General features: G+C 40.3%; 1 protein-coding gene across 5 annotated transcripts in view; it reads left to right on the top strand.

Moving 5' to 3' along the window:
• Positions 1-22,425, top strand: part of LOC131748028 (protein FAM133B-like) — a 28,241-nt gene that overhangs the window by 2,768 nt on the left and 3,048 nt on the right. Inside the window, exons 2-6 of one of the 5 annotated variants that reach the window (XM_067023362.1) lie at positions 9,651-9,721; positions 9,903-10,034; positions 12,783-12,849; positions 13,158-13,200; positions 16,094-16,286. In XM_067023362.1, coding sequence (XP_066879463.1) covers positions 9,651-9,721; positions 9,903-10,034; positions 12,783-12,849; positions 13,158-13,200; positions 16,094-16,210 — 430 coding nt within the window. In that variant the 3' untranslated portion in view covers positions 16,211-16,286. Of the gene's footprint in view, positions 1-9,650; positions 9,722-9,902; positions 10,035-12,782; positions 12,850-13,157; positions 13,201-16,093; positions 16,287-22,425 lie in introns of those variants that run through there. The other 4 variants (XR_010838623.1, XM_067023361.1, XR_010838622.1 and 1 more) reach the window with 4 other exon arrangements.

Raw genomic sequence — 22,425 nt, forward strand, 5'->3', positions numbered from 1 at the left:
TATTTAAGCAATGAGACCAAATATATTTATTTTGTAAGGATTAAAATAAAACAGAGACATAAGCAGCTAAACTTTGGAGAATTGAGCCTCTGTTAGTTTTCTCCTTTTCTTTTTTTCAGTTTATGAGTAATAGCAAATACTAAACAGAAGAAATGACAGAAGAAATGACAAACATTATAATAAAACAAAAAAATTTAATGTCCTCCAAAGAGCAGATAGACAATGTACTCCTTTTCCAAATAGGAACTAAAGGAAAAACAAAACAAACCCTGAATCTCACTGAATACAACTTTTGTCACAGAACTTTTCAGAGCTCTCTTTATTTTCTACTTCTTGTAGTGCTTCATTTTTTTTTCAAAATTGAAATATTTACTTGACAGAAAATTTTTGAATTTAGTAAAGAAATGGCAATAACTGGTACATACATTAATTCAAAATATTTCTACTAAGCACCAAATAGTTCCCCAACTTTTCACCAAGAACCTCTTCATCATTGAAAGAATGCCTAAAATGTAATCAGTTTAGTTAGGTGTTTAATCAAGAAATCTAAAGCTGCCAATCAGTAGTGCTTCATTTTTAAAAATTGTGTTTACTAGTTCCCGGGTTTCTGAAAACTAAAGTTTTAACCAAATTGGAACAGACTTCTTTTTCCTTTCATAAATATGCATAAACAAATGAAGTTATTTCCAAATGTAAAACTGTTTCTGTCACATATTGCAGAAGATGAAATGAGCAATTAGGAGCTCTGTCATGCATGTAGCAGAAGGGATGCGCTTGACAGCCTCCCAGGCTGCATTTCTAGCCTGGCTCTTCAGGCTGTCTGTAGTCTGTACCATTTGATAGTACTATCAGAACATCAGACCCTAAGTGTTAAGGTTACATTTATACCAAGTTTTTATTAATTTAAAGTTTAAAACATAAAGGGAAAATAGAATAACTGGAATTGTTGAATTTATATAAAATTTATATATATATATAATGGAATTCAGCTATTTAAAACTTTTTTATTTCTATATTTAAATTTATATTTCATAACATTTCTACCTATTGAAATCCATGAGTTCACACCAGTACCTCAAATTCCAATCCATAGCACAGCGTTCATTCTAGCTTTCCCCTTTTTTCTATGAATGACTTTTTTTTTTTGTGGTACGCGGGCCTCTCACTGTTGTGGCCTCTCCCGTGGCGGAGCACAGGCTCCGGACACGCAGGCTCAGCCGCTCCACAGCATGTGGGATCCTCCCGGACCGGGGCACGAACCCGTGTCCCCTGCATCGGCAGGCAGACTCTCAACCACTGCGCCACCAGGGAAGCCCTCCCCTTTTTTCTAGAATTCACCTATTGAGTTATAATTTACATGCCTATATCTTCTGGAAAATGAAGTGAGATAGGATTAGAGAATTGGGAGCTCCTGAAGTATGAGGACTTTCTGCAAAGAATCCTTGTTTTAGACTGAATTGTGTGCCCCCAAAATCCATATGTTGAAGCCCTAACCCTCGAAGTGACTGTAATTGGCAATAGGGCTTTTTTTTTTTAAGATGTTGGGGATAGGAGTTTTATTAATTAATTTATTTATTTTTGCTGTGTTGGGTCTTTGTTTCTGTGCGAGGGCTTTCTCTAGTTGTGGCAAGTGGGGGCCACTCTTCATCGCGGTGTGCAGGCCTCTCACTATCGTGGCCTCTCTTGTTGCGGAGCACAAGCTCCAAACGTGCAGGCTCAGTAGCTGTGGCTCACGGGTCCAGTTGCTCTGCGGCATGTGGGATCTTCCCAGACCAGGGCTCGAACCCGTGTCCCTTGCGTTAGCGGGCAGATTCTCAACCACTGTGCCACCAGGGAAGCCCGGCAATAGGGCTTTTAAGGAGGTAATTAAGGTTAAATAACCTCATAGGATGAGGCCCTAATTCAGTAGGACTGGTGTCCTTATAAGAGTAAGAGACACCAGAGATCTCAGTCAATCAGTATCTCTCTCTCTGTCTCTCTCTCGCTCCTTCTATCTCCCCCTTATCCTCCTCTCTTCCTCTACTCTTCCTCTCTCCCTCTCTCCCCACTCCCACCTCTCCTGACCTGAGCACAGAGGACACAGCAAGAAGGTGGCAGTTTACAAACCAGGAAGAGAGGTCTCACCAGAAACCAACACTGATGTCACCTTGATCTTGCATTTCTTTTTTTTTTGAATTTTATTTTATTTTATTTATTTTTTTGACAGCTGGTTCTTATTAGTTATCCATTTTATACATATTATTGTATATATGTCAATCCCAATCTCCCAATTCATCCCACCACCACCACCACCCCCTGCCACTTTCCCCCCTTGGTGTCCATCCGTTTGTTCTGTACATCAGTGTCTCAATTTCTGCTCTGCAAACAGGTTCATCTGTACCATTTTTCTAGGTTCCACATATATGCATTAATATACGATATTTTTCTCTTTCTGACTTACTTCACTCTGTATGACAGTCTCTAGATCCATCCACGTCTCTACAGATGACTCAATTTCTTTCCTTTTTATGGCTGAGTAATATTCCATTGTATATATGTACCACATCTTCTTTATCCATTCATCTGTCAATGGGCATTTAGGTTGCTTCCATGTCCTGGCTATTGTAAATACTGCTGCAATGAACATTGGGTGCATGTGTCTTTTTGCATTATGGTTTTCTCTGGGTATATGCCCAGTAGTGGGATTGCTGGGTCATATGGTAATTCTGTTTTTACTTTTTAAAGGAACCTCCATACTGTTCTCCATAGTGGCTGTATCAATTTACATTCCCACCAACAGTACAACAGGGTTCCCTTTTCTCCACACCCACTCCAGCATTTATTGTTTGTAGATTTTTTTATGATGGCCATTCTGACTGGTGTGAGGTGATACCTCATTGTAGTTTTGGTTCACATTTCTCTGATGATTAGTGATGTTGAACATCCTTTCATGTGTTTGTTGGCAATCTGTATCTCTTCTTTGGAGAAATTCTATTTAGGTCTTCTTCCCATTTTTGGAGTGGGTTGTTTTTTTGATATTGAGCTGCATGAGCTGCTTGTAAATTTTGGAGATGAATCCTTTGTCAGTTGCTTCATTTGCAAATATTTTCTCCCATTCTGAGGGTTGTCTTTTCATCATGTTTATGGTTTCCTTTGCTGTGCAAAAGCTTTGAAGTTTCATTAGGTCCCATTTGTTTATTTTTGTTTTTATTTTCATTACTGTAGGAGGTGGAACAAAAAAGATCTTGCTGCAATTTATCTCAAAGAGTGTTCTTCCTGTGTTTTCCTCTAAGAGTTTTATAGTGCCCAGTGTTACCTTTAGGTCTGTAATCCATTTTGAGTTTATATTTGTGTGTGGTGTTAGGGAGTGTTCTAATTTCATTCCTTTACATGTAGCTGTCCAGTTTTCCCAGCACTACTTATTGAAGAGGCTGTCTTTTCTCCATTGTATATCCCTGCCTCCTTTGTCATAGATTAGTTGACCATGGGTGTGTGGGTTTATGTCTGGGCTTTCTATCCTGTTACATTGACCTATCTTCCTGTTTTTGTGCCAGTACCATATTGTCTTGATTACTGTAGCTTTGTAGTATAGTTTGACGTCAGGGAGTCTGATTCCTCCAGCTCCATTTTTTTTTTTCCCTCAAGACTGCTTTGGCTATTTGGGGTCTTCTGTGTCTCCATACAAATTTTAAGATTTTTTTGTTCTAGTTCTGTAAAACATCCCATTGGTAATTTGATAGGGAATGCATTGAATCTGTAGATTGCTTTGGGTAGTATAGTCATTTTCACAATATTGATTCTTCCAATCCAAGAACATGTTATATCTGCCATCATGTTTATATCATCTTTAATTTCTTTCATCAATGTCTTATAATTTTCTGCATACAGGTCTTTTGTCTACCTAGGTAGGTTTATTCCTAGGTATTTTATTCTTTTTGTTGCCATGGTAAATGGCAGTGTTTCCTTAATTTCTCTTTCAGATTTTTCATCATTAATGTATAGGAATACAAGAGATTTCTGTGCATTAATTTTGTATCCTGCAACTTTACCAAGTTCATTGATAAGCTCTAGTAGTTTTCTGGTGGCATCTTTAGGATTCTCTATGTGTAGTATCATGTCATCTGCAAACAGTGACAGTTTTACTTCTTCTCTTCCAATTTGTATTCTTTTTATTTCTTTTTCTTCTCTGATTGCCATGTATAGCACTTCCAAAACTATGATGAATGATAGTGGTGAGAGTGGACATCCTTGTCTTGTTCCTGATCTTAGAGGAAATGCTTTCAGTTTTTCACCATTGAGAATGATGTTTGCTGTTGGTTTGTCGTATATTGGCTTTATTGTGTTGAGGTAGGTTCCCTCTATGCCCACTTTCTGGAGAGTTTTTATCATAAACGGGTGTTGAATTTTGTCAAAAGCTTTTTCTGCATCTATTGAGATGATCATATGGTTTTTCTTCTTCAATTTGTTAATATGGTGTATCACATTGATTGATTTGTGTATATTGAAGAATCCTTGCATCCCTGCGGTAAATACCACTTGATTATGGTGTCTGATCCTTTTCATGTGTTGTTGGATTCTGTTTGCTAGTATTTTGTTGAGGATTTTTGCATCTATATTCATGAGTGATTTTGGTCTGTAATTTTCTGTTTCTGTAGTATCTTTCTCTGGTTTTGGTATCAGGGTGATGGTGGCCTCATAGAATGAATTTGGGAGTGTTCCTTCCTCTACACTTTTTTGGAAGAGTTTGAGAAGGATGGGTGTTAGCTCTTCTCTAAATGTTTGATAGAATTCACCTGTGAAGCCATCTGGTCCTGGACTTTTGTTTGTTGGAAGATTTTTAATCACAGTTTCAATTTCATTACTTGTTATTGGTCTGTGCATATTTTCTATTTCTTCCTGGTTCAGTCTTGGAAGGTTGTGCATTTCTAAGAACTTGTCCATTTCTTCCACGTTGTCCATTTTATTGCCATAGAGGTGCTTGTAGTAATCTCTCATGATCCTTTGTATTTCTATGGTGTCCGTTGTAACTTCTCCTTTTTCATCTCTAATTTTATTGATGTGAGTCCTCTCCCTCTTTTTCTTGATGAGTCTGGATAATGGTTTATCAATTTTGTTTATCTTCTCAAAGAACCCGCTTTTCGTTTTATTGATTTATGCTATTGCCTTCTTTGTTTGTATTTCATTTATTTCTGCTATGATCTTTATGATTTCTTTCCTTCTACTCACTTTGGCTTTTGTTTGTTCTTCTTTCTCTACTTCCTTTAGGTGTAAGGTTAGGTTGTTTATTTGAGCTGTTTGTTGTTTCTTGAGGTAGGATTGTATTGCTGTAAACTTCCCTCTTAGAACTGCTTTTGCTGCGTCCCCTAAGTTTTGGATCGTCGTGTTTTCATTGTCATTTGTCTCTAGGTATTTTTTGATTTTCTCTTTAATTTCTTCAGTGATCTCTTGGTTATTTAGTAACGTATTGTTTAGCCTCCATGTGTTTGTGTTTTTTACCTTTTTTTCCCTGTAATTCATTTCTAATCTCATAGCGTTGTGGTCAGAAAAGATGCTTGATATGATTTCAGTTTTCTTAAATTTACTGAGGCTTGATTTGTGACCCAAGATGTGATCTATCCTGAAGAATGTTCCATGTGCAGTTGAGAAGAAAGTGTAATCTGTTGTTTTTGGATGGAATGTCCTATAAATATCAGTTAAATCTATGTGGTCTATTGTATCATTTAAAGCTTGTGTTTCCTTATTAATTTTCTGTTTGGATGATCTGTCCATTGGTGTAAGTGAGGTGTTAAAGTCCCCCACTATTATTGTGTTACTGTCGATTTCCTCTTTTATAGCTGTTAGCAGTTGCCTTATGTATTGAGGTGCTCCTATGTTGGGTGCATATATATTTATAATTCTTATATCATCTTCTTGGATTGATCATTAGGTAATGTCCTTCCTTGTCTCTTGGAGCATTCTTTATTTTAAAGTCTATTTTACCTGATATGAGTATTGCTACTCCAGCTTTCTTTTGATTTCCATTTGCATGGAATATATTTTTCCATCCCCTCACTTTCAGTCTGTATGTGTCCCTAGGTCTGAAGTGGGTCTCTTGTAGACAGCATATATATGGGTCTTGTTTTTGTATGTATTCAGCGAGCCTGGGTCTTTTGGTTGGAACACTTAGTCCATTCATGTTTAAGGTAATTATCGATATGTATGTTCCTATTACTATTTTCTTAATTGTTATGGGTTTGTTTTTGTAGGTCCTTTTCTTCTCTTGTGTTTCCCACTTAGCGAAGTTCCTTTAGCATTTGTGGTAGAGCTGGTTTGGTGGTGCTGAATTCTCTTAGCTTTTGCTTTTCTGTAAAGCTTTTGATTTCTCCGTCAAATCTGAGTGAGATCCTTGCCGGGTAGAGTAATCTTGGTTGTAGGTTCTTCCCTTTCATCACTTTAAATATGTCCTGCCACTCCCTTCTGGCTTGTAGAGTTTCTGCTGAGAAATCAGCTGTTAAACCTTATGGGAGTTCCCTTGTATGTTATTTGTCATTTTTCCCTTGCTGCTTTCAATATTTTTCTTTGTCTTTCATTTTTGCCAATTTGATTAGTGTGTGTTTCGGTGTGTTTCTACTTGGGTTTATCCTGTATGGGACTCTCTGTGCTTCCTGGACTTGGTGGCTATTTCCTTTCCCATGTTAGGGAAGTTTTGAACTATAATCTCTTCAAATATTTTCTCGGGTCCTTTCTCTGTCTCTTCTCCTTCTGGGACCCCTATAATGTGAATGTTGTTGCATTTAATGTTGTCCCAGAGGTCTCTTAGACTGTCTTCATTTTTTTTTCATTCTTTTTTCTTTATTCTGTTCTGCAGCAGTGAATTCCACCATTCTGTCTTCCAGGTCGCTTATCCGTTCTTCTGCCTCAGTTATTCTGCTATTGATTCCTTCTAGGAATTTGTACTTTCATTTCAGTTATTGTACTGTTCATCTTTGTTTGTTCTTTAATTCTTCTAGGTCTTTGTTAAACATTTCTTGCATTTTTTCGATTTTTGCCTCCATTCTTTCTCCGAGGTCCTGGATCATCTTCACTGTCATTATTCTCAATTCTTTTTCTGGAAGGTTGTGTATCTCCACTTCATTTAGTTGTTTTTCTGGGGTTTTATCTTTTCCTTCATCTGGTACATAGCCCTCTGCCTTTTCAACTTGTCTCTCTGTGAATGTGGTTTTTGTTCCACAGGCTGCAGGATTGTAGTTCTTCTTGCCTCTGCTGTCTGCCCTGTGGTGGATGAGGCTATGTAAGAGGCTTATGGAAGTTTCCTGATGGGAGGGACTGGTGGTGGGTAGAGCTGGCTGTTGCTTGGTGGGCAGAGCTCAGTAAAACTTTAATCAGCTTGTCTGCTGATGGGTGGGGCTGGGTTCCCTCCCTGTTGGTTGTTTGGCCTGAGGCGACCCAACACTGGAGCCTACCCAGGCTCTTTGGTGGGGCTAATGGCAGACTCTGGGAGGGCTCACACCAAGGAGGACTTCCCAGAACTTCTGCTGCCAGTGTCCTTGTCCCTGTGGTGAGCCACAGCTGCCCCCCGCCCCTGCAGGAGACCCTCCAACACTAGCAGGTAGGTCTGGTTCAGTCTCCTACGGGATCACTTCTCCTTCCCCTGGGTCGTGATATGCACAGTACTTTGTGTGTGCCCTCCAAGAGTGGAGTCTCGGGCTTCCCTGGTGGCGCAGTGGTTGAGAATCCACCTGCTGATGCAGGGGACACGGATTCGTGCCCCGGTCCGGGAAGATCCCACATGCCGCAGAGCGGCTGGGCCCGTGAGCCATGGCCGCTGAGCCTGTGCGTCCAGAGCCTGCACTCCACAATGGGAGAGGCCACAACAGTGAGAGGCCCGCGTACCACAACAACAACAAAAAAAGAGTGGAGTCTCTGTTTCCCCCCGACCTCTCAAAGTCCTGCAGTCAAATCCCGCTAGCCTTCAAAGTCTGATTCTTTAGGAATTCCTCCTCCTGTTGCCGGACCCCCAGGTTGGGAAGCCTGATGAGGGGCTCAGAACCTTCACTCCAGTGGGTGGACTTCTGTGGTATAAGCATTCTCCAGTTGTGAGTCACCTACGTAGCAGTTATGGGATTTGATTTTATCGTGATTGCGCCCCTCCTACCATCTCATTGTGGCTTCTCCTTTGTCTTTGGATGTGGGGTATCTTTTTTGGTGAGTTCCAGTGTCCTCCTGTCGATGATTGTTCAGCAGTTAGTTGTGATTCCAGTGCTCTTGCAAGAGGGAGTAAGAGCACGTCCTTCTGCTCCGCCATCTTGAACCGATCCTTGATCTTGGATTTCTAACCTCCAGAACGGTGAGAAAATAAATTTCTTTTGTTTAAGCCACCCAGTCTCTGGCATTTTGTTATGGCAGCCCTAGCTGACTAATACAATGCTGAACCACAGTAAGTCTTTTAAAAATGTATTTTAAAAATATGTTATAACATTTATTAAATCCAGTGCCTATTTTAAATTTTTTAAAATTAAGTGAGGAACTTTAAGTGCATCTCACATATTTCTTCTTTCTTGTGATTTATCCTTTTATATCCCTTAAGTTTTAAAAATATGGAACATACCTAAGAGTTAAAACATGTTGCCAGTGGATTTTAGCATGCTAATTGTTCTTTTTAAATTATAATGCATGGGGTGCTAATTTCCTATTCATAGAAGGGTTCAGTGTTAAAACAAATAATGTATTTATATTATTTTGAATTATTTTCTTTCTTCAACTAACCCAATAACAGATTGCATGCCAGATTTTAGCATTACAAAGGGATTTTAAAGATGAATATGCCAGTATGGCTTTGTTTAGTTAGTTTTCCTATATATAGCACTATCTGAAGGCTTAATGCTTCTTCTTTTTCCTTGTTTCTTTTCTCTTTGGTGCTGTTCATTAGCTGCTGCTTCCCTCTCCCCTATTTCCGTGTCTACTTTAGGTTGAGTTGAGACAATGTGCTTCACAGAAAGTTCTAATTTGTGACTAGTTGATAAAGCATTATTATTAGAAACTTGTACTTACAGATATCCTTAGAAGAACCTGAAATCAGAGAATTAGAGTTGGAAGGCACCCTAAAAATAATTCTCTAGGCAATATCTAAATTATTCCAGATGTGATATTAAGAGGAAAAGACTCTGTGATATGGAAATTCCCTTTTTAAGCTATTGTAGAATGTTAATAATACTCATTTTCAGAATTATCTTACAACAGAATGAAATCTCTATACTGTAGTATGTTAGGTTCTTGCTCTAGGGAGACAGAACAGTTGCTACTGTACCGTATGTCTGTTCCACATGTAGAATGAAATTATGAAGTCTTCCCTTAGCCTTATTATCTCCAGTTTCTTTCATTTTTCCTTACGGTTCCTATTTCCCTGCATTTGCCCTGTGGTTTCTTCTGAAAATATAAATCCTTCATGCTGCTTTCAGTGTGAATAGCATTTTGTCAACTCAAAAGCATTATGCAAATGTAAATGATTATTCTGTTATTGTGAAGGTGGTTGGTTGATAGGCTGTACTGTTACAAAAGCAGTCAGGTGCTGGCTTTGAATGGTTCTTGGACAATCAATTTGTTACTGAAAATTTTTAAGTGTATATTTTTATACTCTGTGGTCCATATTTTATCACTTTTCTGATTCTTACTACAGTTTTCTTTAAATTCAGCTCTGATGAACATACACCAGTAGAGGACAAAGAGCCAAAGAAAAGCACCACTTCAGCTTCTACTTCAGAAGGTATTTTTTAAATATAGGACTTTTTTATTGAGAAGTTTAAAAAATACGTTTATAAATAGTTGAACATTAGACTTTACTCAAATCGCCTGTCATCAATTCCTTTTCAGTATTTTTAATACAATAAAATTGATGCTCAGAAATACTTCTTTAGAAGTTAGTTTTTTATTTGTATTTTATGTAGAAGAAAAGAAGAAGTCTAGTCATTCAAAAGAAAGATCCAAGAAAAGGAGGAAGAAAAAATCATGTAAAAGAAAACACAAGAAGTATTCTGATGATAGTGACAGTGACTCTGATTCTGAAATAGACTCCAGTGGTAAGAAAGCCAACATCCTTCTGTGAGCCTTGCTTCAAAACTAGTTGTACTTCTTGAAAGCTTATTTAGAAGAAGGTTCTTACAAACAATAATAGCCAAGAGTTTTGAACACTCACTGACTTTGTATTGGGCACCCTGCTAAGTGCTTGATATGCATTATTGCTATTTAATCCACACAGTCACTGTAGGACACATCTTAGAGATGGAGAAATGGAGGCCCAGAGCAGGTTATAAGTGATACAGCCACTATGGAGAACAGTATGGAGGTTCCTTAAAAAACTACAAATAGAACTACCATACGACCCAGCAATCCCACTACTGGGCATATACCCTTAGAAAACCATAATTCAAAAAGAGTCATGTACCACAATATTCATTGCAGCTCTATTTACAATAGCCAGGAGATGGAAGCAACCTAAGTATCCATCAACAGATGAATGGATAAAGAAGAATTTGGCATATATATACAATGGAATATTACTTAGCCATAAAAAGAAATGAAATTGAGTTATTTGTAGTGAGGTGGATGGACCTAGAGTCTGTCATACAGAGTGAAGTAAGTCAGAAAGAGAAAAACAAATACCATATGCTAGCACATATATATGAAATCTAAGAAAAAAAAAGGTCATGAAGAACCTAGGGGTAAGACAGGAATAAAGACACAGACCTACTAGAGAATGGACTTGAGGATACGGGGAGGGGGAAGGGTAAGCTGTGACAAAGTGAGAGAGTGGCATGGACATATATACACTACCAAACGTAAAATAGATAGCTAGTGGGAAGCAGCCGCATAGCACAGGGAGATCAGCTCGGTGCTTTGTGACCACCTAGAGGGGTGGGATAGGGAGGGTGGAAGGGAGGGAGACGCAAGAGGGAGGAGATATGGGGATATATGTTTATGTATAGCTGATTCACTTTGTGATATAGCAGAAACTAACACACCATTGTAAAGCAATTATACTCCAATAAAGATGTTTAAAAAAGTACTGCACCCAAGGCCACACAGTTGGGATTCAACCCTAAGCTGTGTGATTCCAGATTGGTTGTGTGTAGCTGTACAAGGCATGTGGCACCGAACCAAGTTGGGGTTAGTCTGTGAGACGTGTGGTGCCAAACCAAGCCACAGGGGGCTGTCTCAGCCCAGTGGAGCGGCTCTTTTGTGAGATTCTCACACTCAGTGGGCACCTTTGTGCAGTTTTCTAAAAGGTACACTATAGGGGACTCCCTCAGTCCAGCAGCTGATTTATGTATCACACTTCCTGTGGGACGGCACATCACAAAAAAGTCACCTTTTTGTTCCCTCTTCTGGCTGATGACCGACAGAGGGTGCCTCCTCTGGGGACACGTTACACTAAGGCACCCCTTCCTCTGATGTCACCTGGGTTTCCTGGCCCTCACTGTCACCTTTCTTCCTCACTGCTGGAAGGCTGAGCTTTCTTGAAGCGCAAATCTGAGCACGGAGGTCCCTACTTAAAATCCTTCCGCAGTTCTCCATGGCCTTCAGGGTAAAGTCAGATCCCGATTGATCTCTCGCATCACACGTACCCTGTGGCTCTCCTGCAGCGTCCTCTTTGGCCTAAGGATGACTTTCCGTCTCCTTGATACTGCATGTCCTTTCTCTTGACTCTGTCGCTTGATACAGAGAGTCCGTCTGCCGACAGTGCTGGTCTCTCCCTGAACACGGCTTGGCTTACTCATTGCTATGATGGGCATGCATTACTTTTGTAATGAAACTGATTTTAAAAAGAACTAGCTTAAGAGTCACCTTTTCCTGGTCAACCATTTCTCAACCACTATCCCCAAATCAGCCTGATTTTGAGACTCCTCTGTATGCCCAGAACACCCCATGCTTCCCTCTCACTCAGATTCTACTTGCCTCTTTCCCTGTGTCTCCTCCACTAGAACGAGCTCCTGGAAAGCAAACCCCCAAACACACACATCCTGAAAATACTCAAACATCGAGAAAAGTAAAGGGGGTAGTATTATTAATGCCATGTACAGTACTTGTCACTCAGGTTTAACATTTGTTAGCATTTTGACATACTTGCTTCAGATAGGGATTTTTTTGTTGAGATAGTCAAGGTAAAATACACTAAATATTTCTGTATGCAGTGCTTTGAAAAAGGACATTTTCCTACTTAACTACAATACCATTATCTCACCCAGTAAGTGAATAATTCCCTATATCATCTAATACCTAGTGTGACTTTAATTTCTATGCTTCCAGTGCCTAGCACGGTTCATGACATAAGTGGTTGAATGAGTGAATTTCTCTGATATAACAAATGGGACAGCAAAATCATGTTTATCTGGTCAAAGGTATTAACATGGGGACTTCCCTGGTGGCACAGTGGTTAGGAGTCTGCCTGCCAATGCAGGGGTTTTGGGTTCGAGCTCTGGTCCAGGAAGGTCCCATATGCCACAGAGCAACTAAGCCTATGTGCCACAACTACTGGGCCTGTGCTCTAGAGCCCTCGAGCCACAACTACTGAGCACACATACCACAACTACGGAAGCCTGCATGCCTAGAGCCTGTGCTCCACAACAAGAGAGGCTACTACAATGAGAAGCCTGTGTGCCACAACGAAGAGTAGCCTCCGCGCACCGCAACTAGCAAAAGCCCGCACGCAGCAACGAAGACTGAACACGACCATAAATAAATAAATAAATAATAAAGAAATTTATTAAAAGGTATTAATATTTAGAGGTAAACTTTTTTTTTCAATTTTAATGTGTTTTAATTTTCAGATGAAGATACAAAGGGAAAAAAAAAAAAAAGCCCAGCAAAAGAAAAAGAAGAAACACAGATGATCAGGTTTTTTTCTTTAATTTTTATTATGGAAAAGGTCAAATATATATACAAGTATAGAGAATAGTGTAATGATCTCCCATGTACATATCACCAACTTGAACAATTATCAACTTGTGGGAAGTTGCGACCACCTCCCAATTATTTTGAAACAAATCCCAGATATCATTTCATTTATAAACAATTCAGCATGTTTCTCTAAAAGAGAGACATTCTTTCTTTTTTAAACATAACCACATTACCATTACTATGCTTAAAAATTTAACAGTAATTCCTCAGTTCTTATCACACTCCATTTTTATTTTGTTTTCTAGCCTGGCAGTTTCACATGAGGAAGACAGCATGAAGAAAGCCAAGGTCTGACGACTTCTTTTCAGTGATCCATTAATCTGGAATATTAATCAGGGCCTCCCTCTTGCTTCCAGCAGCAGTAAACCAAAATGTTCCCTTTTAGTGTTTAATCGTCAGATCTAGGGTCCTTTCAAGGACGCTGAATGAGACAAAATACATTTGAAGGCATAATTGTCACTTCTGAGCCAGGGAAAAAAAAATATGGCTCCTGTGGTGGGGGGAGGGGTGAAAAGGGAGAAGAGCCTCTTTCTGGCCTCGATGGAGGCTCTTCTTGTGTTCCCTTTGAAGCATCAGTTCCTTTGGGTCAGAATGGTTTGTTCCCCTATATCCTTCACAAAAAGGGAGGGTAGTGAACAGAATCTGGAGCATCTAGAACAAAACTAGGTGAGTATTTGGATGTTACCTTCCCATAAAGCCCTATGAATAGTAATTTCTTAGGAAGGTTCCTGTAGAGTCCAGGCTTGTGCCTGAGCTCCTCATCATGAATGGAGCTTGGCCCCATTTTGCAGCACACTGTTCTCTCACTAGGGACTTTTCCCACCTCATCTTACATGTGTATGTATCTGAGAAGTGCAGGGTCTAGTGATAGTGCTTAGGGACATCACCTCATGAAAAGAGACCTTCTTGACATTCCTTAGCAATTCTTATCCATATAATACTAACCCCATTTGGCACATAAAAACAAGTATACAAGAGAATTCACATCTTTACTGGAAATACAAAAAATATGCCCTATTAAAAATGCACTGTTTTCATTTATTCAATTCATTTATCAGGCATTTGGTGAACTGCTCTTGAGGTGCTATGAAAAATTTCTGGGAAAAATACTTTGGAAAAACTCATAAAAAACATGTCTTACAAGATAGGGACTAGAAAATGAAAGCTGATGTCAGGGACCCCTGCCAGGCCAAGCAAAGCTAAGCCAAAGGAAGGCACAGGTGGAGGAGGCAAGGGCAGACAAGGCAAGGATGGCATGGGTGGCCCAGGTGTTTGGGGCTGCAGTGGCACCAGAGGAACCCAGCTCCACTTGGGCTCCAGAATAAATATGGCATTATAGGGTCCATCCAGGATTATGATGACAGGGTGACCCATGGCCACAGGGGATGTATTTCTGAGAATTAAACCCCTCTGATATCTCCATCACTTGGCCCTCCCATTCTTAAACCAAAACTTCAATCAGATGAAAAAAGGGATTGGTTTAGTATATTGAACAGTTAATGTCTTAATAGAAAAACACAACATGCAAATCTATATGCTATTGATGAAATAGAAGAAACTTTCATTATTGCTCAAATATCTTAGGAAAGTTAATACTGCACCCCTCCCTTCAACCCACCCTTAGTGATCGTAGGCTATACGTGCCAAGCTCTGGTCTAGGTTTATTGCTTTGTTCCTGTCCTCCCACTTTTAGTATTCTTTAACTATTTTCCATGTCCTACATGCAAACCAGCTAGTGAATTGCACTGTGTCCTTGCTGTTAATGCTTTGCCTGGTAACAGGGTAAAGACATGTTAGTGTTCTGACAGCAGTCCAGCTGCTCTGCCCCTCCTCACTAGGGGCAGTGTCACCCTGGTGATGGGGGGAGCTGAGCATGGTAAAAACTCAACCCCTTTCAAAGTCATACTGAGGGAAGCAGCCCCTATTTTAAAACCCCATCTTCAGTCTGAAGTAAACAATTAATAGGAAGGAACATGTTGGATTTTTAGACAGAAGGCTTCCTTCAAGGATGACTAAGTGGTCATTCACCCTCTGAAACATCTTGAGAGTTAGAAAGGTGGTCTGGCAAGGGGGCCCAGGGGGTTTTGACTTGTCTTACTGGGACGTGAGAGTTGCTGAAGATCTGGTCACTGCCTTGATATCTTAGTCTTTAATGCTAAGGAAAGTTCAACCGAACTAGGTTCAACTCCATTCAAACCCAGTTTCTGCCCAGCCAATAATTTGGAGGGAAAGAGGCAGACCAATGTCAATTCTGCATGTGCCAACCTGCCCCCACCCTCCAGTCTTCATGGGCTCAGGACACTGTCAGCTAACCCGGTTCTACCTCCAGGTTCAGGATTCTAGATGGAAGGTGATGTTGCCAGTGTAGGTCCTGTCAGCCCTACTCCTCAACTAGGAGATCCCAACACCAACAAGTGTTCTAAGGCAGGAGAGTGGAACTAGGCATTTTAGAACAAGGTCAACAACAGTGTGGCACTCCCGTGTTCACTGCAGCATTATTTGTGATAGATAAGGAAACAACCTAATTGTCTATCCACGGATGAATAGATAAAGAAAATGTGTATACAGGCACATCTCAGAGATAATGTCGATGTGGTTCCACACCACTGCAACAAAGCAAATATCGCAGTAAAGTGAGCCACACGGATTTTTTTGTTTCCTAATACATGTAAAAGTTATTTTTACACTATACTGTAGTCTATTAAAGTATGCAATAGCATTATGTCTTAAGAAACAACATAAAGGGCTTCCCTGGTGGCCCAATGGTTAAGAACCCGCCTGCCAATGCAGGGGACATGGGTTCGAGCCTTGGTTTGGGAAGATCCCACATGCCACGGAGCAACTAAGCCCGTGTGCCACAACTACTGAGCCTGCACTCTACAGCCCACGTGCCACAACTGCTGACCCTGCGAGCCACAAATACTAAGCCCGCGCACCTAGAGCCCATGCACTGCAACAAGAGAAGCCACTGCAATGAGAAACCTGTGCAACGAAGAGTAGCCCCCGCTCGTTGCAACTAGAGAAAGCCTGCACATAGCAACGAAGACCCAACGCAGCCAAAAATAAATAAATAAATATTTTTTTAAAAAATCACAACGTAAATACCTTAAAAATACTTTATTGGTGAGGAGCTTCAAGATGGCGGAAGAGTAAGACGCAGATATCACCTTCCTCCGCACAGATACATGAGAAATACATCTACATGTGGAACAACTCCTACAGAACACCTGCTGAACGCTGGCAGAAGACCTCAGACCTCCCTCCCAAAAGGCAAGAAACTCCCCACGTACGTAGGTAGGGCAAAAGAAAAAACAGAGACAAAAGAATAGGGACGGGACCTGCACCAGTGGAAGGGAGGTATGAAGGAGGAGAAGTTTCCACACAATAGGAAGCCCCTTCGTGGGTGGAGACTGCAGGTGGCGGAGGGGGGAAGCTTCAGAGCCATGGAGGAGAGCGCAGCAACAGGGGTGTGGAGGGCAAAGCAGAGAGGTTCCTGCACAGAGGACCGGTGCCGACCAGCACTCACCAGCCCGAGAGGCTTGTCTGCTCACCCTCTGGGGTGGGCGGGGGGCTGGGAGCTGAGGCTCGGGCTTCGGAGGTCAGATCCCAGGGAGAGGACTGGGGTTGGCTGCATGAACACAGCCTGAAGGGGGCTAGTGCACCACAGCTAGCCGGGAGGGAGTCCGGGAAAAAGGCTGGAGCTGCCGAAGAGGCAAGAGACTTTTTCTTGCCTCTTTGTCTCCTGGTACACGAGGAGAGGGGATTAAGAGCGCAGCTTAAAGGAGGTCCAGAGACAGGCGCAAGCCGCGGCTTATCAGCACGAACCCCAGAGATGGGCATGAGACGCTAAGGCTGCTGCTGCAGCCACCAAGAAGTTGTGTGCAAGCATAGGTCACTATCCACACAGCCCCTCCCTGGGGCCTGCGCAGCCCACCACTGCCAGGGTCCCGTGATCCAGGGACAACTTCCCCAGGAGAACACATGGCGTGCCTCAGGCTGCTGCAACATCATGCTGGCCTCTGCTGCCGCAGGCTCACCCCACATCTGTACCCCTCCCTTCCCATGGCCTGAGAGAGCCAGAGCCCCTGAATCAGCCGCTCCTTTAACCCCATCCTGTCAGCGAAGAACAGACACCCTTAGGTGACCTACACACAGAGGCGGGTCCAAATCCACAGCTGAACCCCAGAAGTTGTGCAAACAAAGAAGAGAAAGGGAAATCTCTACCAGCAGCCTCAGGAGCAGCAGATTAAATCTCCACAATCAACTTGATGTACCCTGCATCTGTGGAATACCTGAATAGACAACGAATCATCCCAAATTGAGGAGGTGGACTTTGGGAGCAACGATATATATATATATTTCCCCTTTTCTCTTTTTGTGAGTGTGTATGTATATGCTTATGTGTGTGATTTTGTCTGTATAGCTTTCCTTTTACCATTTGTCCTATGGTTCTCTCTGTCCATTTTTAAAATTTTATTCAAATAATTTTTTTCTTAATAATTAGTTTTTACTTTAATAACATTATTTTATTTTATTTTATCTTCTTTCTTTCTTTCCTCCCTTTTATTCTGAGCTGTGTGGAGGACAGGCTCTTGGTGATCCAGCCAGGTCTCAGGTCTGTGCCACTGAAGTGGGAGAGCCACGTTCAGGACACTGGTCCACAAGAGACCTCCCAGCTCCACGTAATATCAAACGACGAAAATCTCCCAGAGATCTCCATCTCAATGCCAAGACCCAGCTCCACTCATTGACCAGCAAGGTACAGTGCTGGATACCCAGTGCCAAACAACTAGCAAGAGAGGAAAACAACCCCATCCATTAGCACAGAGGCTTCCTAAAATCATAATAAGCTCACCACCAGACATGGACCTGCCCACCAGAAAGAGAAGATGCAGCCTCATCCACAAAAACAGGTACTAGTCCCCTCCACCAGGAAGCCTACACAACCCAGTGAAGCAACCTTAGCCACTGGGGACAGACACGAAAAACAGTGGGAACTACCAACCTGCAGCCTGTGAAAAGGAGACCCCAAACACAGTAAGTTAATCAAAATGAAAAGACAGAGAAGCACACAGCAGATGAAGGAGCAAGGCAAAAACCCACCAGACCTAACAAATGAAGAGGAAATAGGCAGTCTACCTGAAAAAGAATCCAGAATAATGATAGTAAAGATGATCCAAAACCTTGCAAATAGAATGGAGAAAATACAAGAAACGTTTAACAAGGACTTAGAAGACCTACAGAGCAAACAGACAGTGATGAACAATACAATAAATGAAATTAAAAATTCTCTAGAAGGGATTAATAGAATAACTGAGTCAGAAGAACGGATAAGTGACCTGGACGACAAAATAGTGGAAATAACTACTGCAGAGCAGAAAAAAGAAAAAAAGAATGAAAAGAACTGAGGACAGTCTCAGTGACCTCTGGGACAACATTAAACGCACCAACATTTGAATTATAGGGGTCCCAGAAGAATAAGAGAAAAAGAAAGGGACTGAGAAAAGATTTGCAGAGATTATAGTTGAAAACTTCCCTAATATGGGATAGGAAATAGTTAATCAAGTCCAGGAAGCACAGAGTGTCCCATACAGGATAAATCCAAGGAGAAACACACCAAGACACATATTAGTCAAACTATCAAAAATTAAATACAAAGAAAACATATTAAAAGCAGCAAGGGAAAAACAACAAGTAACACACAAGGGAATCCCCATGTGGTTAACAACTGATCTTTCAGCAGAAACTCTGCAAGCCAGAAGCGAGTGGCAGGACATATTTAAAGTGATGAAGGAGAAGAACCTACAACCAAGATTACCCAGGAAGGATCTCATTCAGATTTGACGGAGAAATTAAAACCTTTACAGACAAGCAAAAGCTGAGAGAGTTCAGCACTACCAAACCAGCTTTACAACAAATGCTAAAGGAACTTCTCTAGGCAGAAAACACAAGGAAAAGACCTACAATAACAAACGCCAAACAATTAAGAAAATGGGAATAGGGACATACATATCGATAATTACCTTAAATGTAAATGGATTAAATGCTCCAACCAAAAGACACAGACTGGCTGAATGGATACAAGAACAAGACCCATATATATGCTGTCTACCAGAGACCCACTTCAGACCTAGGGACATATACAGACTGAAAGTGAGAGGATGGAAAAATATTCCATGCAAATGGAAATCAAGAGAAAGCTGGAGTAGCAATTCTCATATCAGACAAAATAGACTTTAAAATAAAGACTATTACAGGAGACAAAGAATGACACTACATAAAGATCAAGGGATCAACCCAAGAAGAGGATATAACAACTGTAAATATTTATGCACCAAACATAAGAGCACCTCAATACATAAGGCAAATACTAACAGCCATAAAAGGGGAAATCGACAGTAACACAATCATAGTAGGGGACTTTAACACCCCACTTTCACCAATGGACAGATCATCCAAAATGAAAATAAATAAGGAATCAAGCTTTAAATGATACATTACACAAGATGTACTTAATTGATATTTATAGGACATTCTACCCAAAAAACAACAGAATACACATTCTTCTCAAGTGCTCATGGAACATTCTCCAGGGTGGATCATATGTTGGGTCACAAGTCAAGCCTCAGTAAATTTAAGAAAACTGAAATCTTATCAAGTATCTTTTCCAACCACAACGCCAGGAGACTAGACATCAATTACAGGAAAAAATCTGTAAGAAGTACAAACACATGGAGGCTAAATAACACACTACTTAATAACCAAGAGATCACTGAAGAAATCAAAGAGGAAATTTTTTAAAATACCTAGAAACAAACGACAATGAAAACACGATGACCCAAAACCTATGGGATGCAGCAAAAGCAGTTCTAAATGGGAAGTTTATAGAAATACAATCCTACCTTAAGAAACAAGAAACATCTCAAATAAACAACCTAACCTTATACCTAAAGCAGTTAGAGAAAGAAGAACAAAAAAAACCCCAAAGTTAGCAGAAGGAAGGAAATCATAAAGATCAGATCAGAAATAAATGAAAAAGAAATGAAGGAAACGATAGCAAAGTTCAATAAAACTAAAAGCTGGTGCTTTGAGAAGATAAACAAAATTGATAAACCATTAGCCAGACTCATCAAGAAAAAAAGGTAGAAGACTCAAAGCAGTAGAATTAGAAATGAAAAAAGAGAAGTAACAACTGACACTGCAGAAATACAAAGCATCATGAGAGATTACTACAAGCAACTATATGCCAATAAAATGGACAACCTGGAAGAAATGGACAAATTCTTAGAAATGCACAACCTTCCAAGACTGAACCACGAAGAAACAGAAAATATGAACAGACCAAACACAAGCACCTGAAATGAGAAAATGTGATTAAAAATCTTCCAACAAACAAAAGCCCAGGGCCAGATGGCTTCACAGGCGAATTCTATCAAACATTTAGAGAAGAGCTAACACCTATCCTTCTCAAACTCTTCCAAAATATAGCAGAGGGACGAACACTCCCAAACTCATTCTACAAGGCCACCATCACTCTGATACCAAAACCAGACAAATACGTCACAAAGAAAGAGAACTACAGGCCAATATCACTGATGAACATAGATGCAAACATCCTCAACAAAATACTAGCAAGCAGAATCCAACAGCACATTAAAAGGATCATACACCATGATCAAGTGGGGTTTATTCCCGGAATGCAAGGATTCTTCAATATATGCAAATCAATCAACGTGATACACCATATCAACAAACTGAAGGAGAAAAACCATATGATCATCTCAATCGATGCAGAGAAAGCTTTTGACAAAATTCAACACCCATTTATGATAAAAAAATCTCCAGAAAGTGGGCATAGAGGGAACCTACCTCAACATAATAAACGCCATATACTACAAACCCACAGCCAGCATTGTTCTCAATGGTGAAAAACTGAAACCATTTCCACTAAGATCAGGAACAAGACAAGGTTGCCCTCTCTCACCACTCTTATTCAACATAGTTTTGGAAGTTCTAGCCACAGCAATCAGAGAAAAAAAAGAAATAAAAGGAATCCAAATAGGAAAAGAAGAAGTAAAGCTGTCACTGTTTGCAGATGACATGATACTATACATAGAGAATCCTAAGGATGCTACCAGAAAACTACTAGAGCTAATCAATGAATTTGGTAAATTTACAGGATTCAAGATTAATGAACAGAAATCTCTTGCATTTCTATACACTAATGATGAAAAATCTGAAAGAGAAATTAAGAAAACACTCCCATTTACCATTGCAACAAAAAGAATAAAATATCTGGGAATAAACCTACCTAAGGAGACAAAAGACCTGTATGCAGAAAAGTATAAGACACTGATGGAAGAAATTAAAGATGATACAAATAGATGGAGAGATATACCATGTTCTTGGATTGGAAGAATCAACATTGTGAAAATGACTCTACTACCCAAAGCAATCTACAGGTTCAATGCAATCCCTATCAAACTACCACTGGCATTTTTCACAGAACTAGAACAAAAAATTCCATAGTTTGTATGGAAACAGAAAAGACCCTGAATGGTGAAAGCAATCTTGAGAAAGAAAAACGGGTTTGGAGGAATCAGACTCCCTGACTTCAGAATATACTACAAAGCTACAGTAATCAAGAGAGTGTGGTACTGGCACAGAAACAGACATATAGATCAGTGGAACAGGATAGAAAGCTCAGAGATAATCCCACGCACATATGGTCACCTTATCTTTGATAAAGGAGGGAAGAATATACAGTGGAGAAAAGATAGCTTCTTCAATAAGTGGTGCTGGGAAAACTGGACAGCTACATGTAAAAGAATGAAATTAGAACACTCCCTAACACCATACACAAAAATAAACTCAAAATGGATTAAAGACTTAAGTGTAAGGCCAGACACCATCAAACTCTTAGAGGAAAACATAGGCAGAACACTGTATGACATAAATCACAGCAAGATCCTTTTTGACCCACCTCCTAGAGAAATGGAAATAAAACCCAAAATAAACAAATGAGACCTAATGAAACTTCAAAGCTTTTGCACAGCAAAGGAAAACATAAACAAGACAAAAAGACAACCCTCAGAATGGGAGAAAATATTTGTAAATGAAGCAACTGACAAAGGATTAATCTCCAAAATTTATAAGCAGCTCATGCAGCTCAATATTGAAAAAACAATCAACCCAATCCAAAAATGAGCAGAAGACCTAAATAGACATTTCTCCAAAGAAGATATACAGATTGCCTAACAGACACATGAAAGAATGCTCAACATCATTAATCATTAGCGAAATACAAATCAAAACTACAATGAGATATCATCTCACATGGGTCAGAATGGTCATCATCAAAAAATCTACAAACAATAAATGCTGGAGGGGGTGTAGATAAAAGGGAACTCTTGCACTGTTGGTGGGAATGTAAACTGATACATCCACTATGGAGAACAGTATGGAGGTTCCTTAAAAAACTAAAAATAGACTATTGTACGACCCAGCAATCCC

Source organism: Kogia breviceps, chromosome X (genome assembly GCF_026419965.1).
Source record: "Kogia breviceps isolate mKogBre1 chromosome X, mKogBre1 haplotype 1, whole genome shotgun sequence".
Classification (NCBI taxonomy): Eukaryota; Metazoa; Chordata; class Mammalia; order Artiodactyla; family Physeteridae; genus Kogia; species Kogia breviceps.